At 38.3% G+C, this 4,663-nt stretch overlaps 1 protein-coding gene across 1 annotated transcript; it reads right to left on the reverse strand.

Annotated features, from left to right (window-relative positions):
• Positions 1 to 371: 371 nt before the first annotated feature.
• Positions 372 to 1,322, reverse strand: LOC126079010 (olfactory receptor 52D1-like). The gene has a single exon (XM_049889886.1). It carries the CDS (start codon positions 1,320 to 1,322, stop codon positions 372 to 374), a length of 951 nt encoding a protein of 316 aa, XP_049745843.1.
• Positions 1,323 to 4,663: the final 3,341 nt, after the last annotated feature.

Below are 4,663 nucleotides of genomic sequence, written 5' to 3' on the forward strand. Positions count from 1 at the left end.
CTTCCTGCTCTTCTATAACCCTGATGTCCAAGCAGGATATGTTCAGGCTGATGTTTGCTGTAATGATAGACTCAAGTATTTAGGTGAATTAGAATTTTTAAATATATTGCATGATAGTCATAATATTTAGGTTCAAATGATTGTTTTGGAGCAGTTTAAAAAACTAATTTCACTATTTATTGGGAAATATTTCAGCTGCACATAATCTACTGTTATACCTATTTACATATATAATATGTCTTTCTATAAATTACTTCTCATAGAAAAACTTTAGTTATCTGACTGTTAAAGGAGGGGGTTGGTGAAAAACCACACACTCTTAGATGGAAAATAAAAGTTTTTCTTTGGATATCAGTCACCAAAAAGAGGATTCAGTTCAGAGGCTTTGAAAAACTGAAAAATTTAAGGAACCTGTCCCGCATCCTCTTGGTCCTCACCCCATAGATAATGGGATTCACCATGGGTGGGACCAGAAGATAGATGTTGGCTACAAATATGTGCACATGGGGAGCTACATGGTGCCCAAACCTGTGGGTGAGAAAAGAGAAGAAGGTTGGAGTATAGGACACCAAGATGACAAGGACGTGGGAGCCACAGGTGCCCAGGGTCTTGAGTCGGGCATCCTTGGATGGGAGGTGGAAGATGGTGTGGAGTATGAGTATATAAGAACAAATGATCAGTATCAAGTCCACCCCCCCAGTAAGGAAGGCAACAATCAGACTGTAGGCTCTTCGGATTCTTGTCTCAGCACAGGCAATTTTGATGAGGGCCATGAACTCACAGTAGGTGTGAGAAATGATATTGGTTTCACAATAGGGAAGCCACCGCAGCAGGAAAGGGTGAGGACTGAGAAGCACTGTGCCCCAGAGCACAATTGCTAGACCTATCTTCCCTACAACAGCGTGTGTCAGAATCATTGAATGTCTTAATGGGTGACAAATGGCTACATAGCGGTCAAAAGCCATGGCCACAAAGAACCCAGATTCCATGGTGGAGCAAGAGTGAATCAGAAACACTTGAGTGAGACAGGCCTCAAAATGAATCTCTCCATCATCGAACCAGAAGAGGCTGAGAAGTTTTGGCACAGCTGTAGTACACACTATAAGGTCAGCCACAGCCACCATGCAGAGGAAGAGATACATTGGCTCATGAAGGCTGAGGTCTGTTTTAATGATGAACAAAATAGAGAAGTTCCCCAGCAGGGACAAAATGTAGACCATAAAGATAGGGATGGAGATCCAGATGTGGGCAGCCTCCAACCCAGGAATGCCAATGAGAATGAAGGTTGATGGATGGACATGGGTCTTATTATATGCTGACATAACAGGTGTCTTTTTGCTTTTTCTTCATTTATTTTCCTGTAAAATGAATAAAATAATTATTTCTAATTTTTTAAATCTCTGATCAGTTAAATAATCAAAAATGCAGGGGATTGCAAGCAAGTGAATAATTACAATGCTTGCAAAAATTTAGCTGAAAATTATGTCATTGTGTGAAAGGGTGCCAGCTATTATTTCAGTGTTACTCTGCCTCCAATAGGGCACCAGCTAAATCAATGTGTTGAGGGCATCTTCAGTGAGGACTACAAGAAGTATTTTGTTCATTTTAGGTAGATCCGCTGATCTCTGTGAATTTCCTAATCCATGAAGAGAGCAGGTTTAGTAACTTTTACTGATGTATTTCCATAGATTTTTTTTTATTTGTTTATATTTGTAATTTGCTGTGGGATTGATCTATAAAACTTAAACAGGGGAAATGTCTGAGGACCAAAATACAGAATAAAATAACCAGAAATCTTAAAATCTCCTGTGAAGAAGTGATGACATTTGCATGTTTAAGATTGTGTAAGAGTGATGGGTTTGGAGTTGTTGTTGCTCAGAGCCATCGAGTCAAATCTGAGTTATAGCAACTCTATATACAACAGAACAAAACACTGCCCAGTTCTGCACTATCCTCACAATCATTGCTATATTTGAGCCCTTTGTTTCAGCCACTGTGTCAATTCATCTCCTTGAGGGTCTTCCTGTTTTTTCCTGGTCCTCTATTTTACCAAGCATGATGTCCTTCTCCAGGGACTGGTCCCTCCTGATAACAAGTCCAAGGTATGTGAAACAAAGTGTTGCCATCCTTCCTTCTAAGGAGAATTCTGTCTGTACTTCTTCCAAGACAAATTTGTTCAGTTTTCTGGCAGTTCATGGTATATTACATAATCTTCCCCAACAACGTAATTCAAAGGCATCAATTCTTCTTTGGCCCAGCTTTCACACGCATGTGACGCTATCAAAAACACCATGGTTTGGGTCAGGGGCACCTTAGTTTTTAAAGTGACAATTTGGCTTTTTAACACTTTAGAGAGATCTTTTGCAGCAGATTTGCCCAATGGAATGCATCATCTGATTTTTTTACTGCTGCCTTCATGAGTGTTGATTGTGTATCCAAGCAAAATGAAGTCTTTGACAACTTTAGTCTCTGTTGCTCCACTTGTGAGGACTTTTGTTTTCTTTATGTTGAGGAGTAATCCATATTGAAAGCCCTGGTCTTTGATCTTCATCAGTAAGGGCTTCAAGTCCTCTTTGCTTTTAGCAAACAATTTTGTGACATCTGCATATTGCAGGTTGTTAACGCATGTTCCACCAGTCCTGAGGCACTGTTCTTCTTATAGCTCAGTTTCTCAGATTATTTGCTCAGCATACAGATTAAATAAATATTGTAATGGATACCACCCTGACCCACACCTTTCCTGACTTTAAACCACGCAGTATCCCCTTGTTCCGTTCTAACGATTTCCTCTTGATTTATTTATCTACGGGTTCCTCATGAACACAATTAAATGTTCTGGAATTTCAATTCTTTGCAATGTTATCCATAATTTGTTATGGTTCATACAGTCAATAAACCACAGGTAAACATCATTCTGGAATTCTCTACTTTCAGCCAGAATCCATCTGACATCAGCAATTGCACTCCTTGTTGCGCGTCCTCTTCTGAATTTGGCCTGAATTTCTGGCTGTTCCTTGTTGATATGCTGTTGCAGTCACTTTTAAATGATCTTCATCACAATTTTACTTGTGTGTGATATTAATAACATTGTTTAATAATTTTCACATTCTGTTAGATTTCCTTTCTTTGGGGTGACTGCATACATGGATTTCTTCCAGATTTCTTGGCATACTAGCACTGCATCTGTTTGTTGAAACATCTCAATTGTATTTCATCAGTTCCTGCAGCCTTATTTTTCCAATGCCTCCAGTGCACTTTGGACCTCTTCTTTCAGTACCATTGATGCTTGATATATGCTACCCCCTGAAATGGTTGGACATCGAACAATTCCTTTTGGTACAGTGACTCTGTGTATTTCTTCCATCTTCTTTTGATGCTTACTGCATCATTTAATATTTTCCCATAGAATCCTTCAGTATTGCAACTCAAGGCTTGAACTTTTTTTTTTTTTTTTCTGTTCTTTCAGCTTGAGAAATGCCAAGCATGTTCTTTCCTTTTGATTTTCTGACTCCAGGTCTTTGTACATTTCCTTGTAATACTTTACTTTGTCTTCTTGAGCCTCCCTTTGAAATTTTGTGTTCAGCTCTTTGACTTTCTTATTTATTCCATTTGCTTTAGCTACTCGACTCTCAAGAGCAACTTGCAGAGTCTCTTCTGACATCCATTTTGGTCTCTTCTTTCTTTCCTGTCTTTTTAATGACCTCTTGCTTTCTTTATGTATTATAGATATCCTTGATATTATTCCACAACTCATCTGGTCTTTGCTTACTACTGTTCAATGCATCAAATCTATTGTGAAGGTGATCTCTAAATTTAGGTGGGATATACTCAAGGCTGTACTTTGGCTCTCGTGCACTTGTTCTAATTTTCTTCAACTTCAACTTGAACTGGCATATGAGCAATTGGTGGCTAGTTCCACAGTCAGGCCTTAGCCTTGTTCTCACTGATGATATTGAGCTTTTCCTTTGTCATTTTCCACAAATGTAGTCAATTTGACTCTTGAGTATTCCAACCGTTGAGGTTCACGTGTATAGTCACTGTTTTTTGTTGTTGAAAAAAGGTATTTGCAATGAAGAAATTGTTGGTCATGCAAAATTCTATCATATGATTTGCAGTATCATTTCTCTTACAAGGTCATATTTTAAAACTACCAATCCTTGTCCTTTGTTTACAACTTTTGCATTCCAATCGCCAGTATATATCAATGCATCCTGATTGCATGTTTGGCCAACTTCAGACTGCAGAAAGTGGTAAAAATCTTCAATTTCTTCATCTTTGGCCTTAGTGGTTGCTGCATAAATTTGAATAACGGTGGTATTAGCTGGTTTTCCTTGTAAATGTATGGATATTAATACATCTCTGACAGCATTGTACTTCAGGCTAGATCTTGAATGTTCTTTTTGAGGATGAATGTGACATCATTCCTTTTCAATTTGTCATTCCTGGCATAGTAGACCATATATATATATATTTAGGTAATCAAGCAACCCCTGATTTCCTCTTGATTAAGACCAACAGCTTTTTCAATGAAAATGCCTTTATTCAACAACATAAACTGTGACTATACACATGGACCACACTAGACGAAATGTACAGGAATCACATTAACTAAATCTATGGAAAGTGTTGATGTAGAATCTCATTATCATTAGTCAGGCAAGCC

This window comes from Elephas maximus, chromosome 7, assembly GCF_024166365.1.
Source record: "Elephas maximus indicus isolate mEleMax1 chromosome 7, mEleMax1 primary haplotype, whole genome shotgun sequence".
NCBI lineage: Eukaryota > Metazoa > Chordata > Mammalia > Proboscidea > Elephantidae > Elephas > Elephas maximus.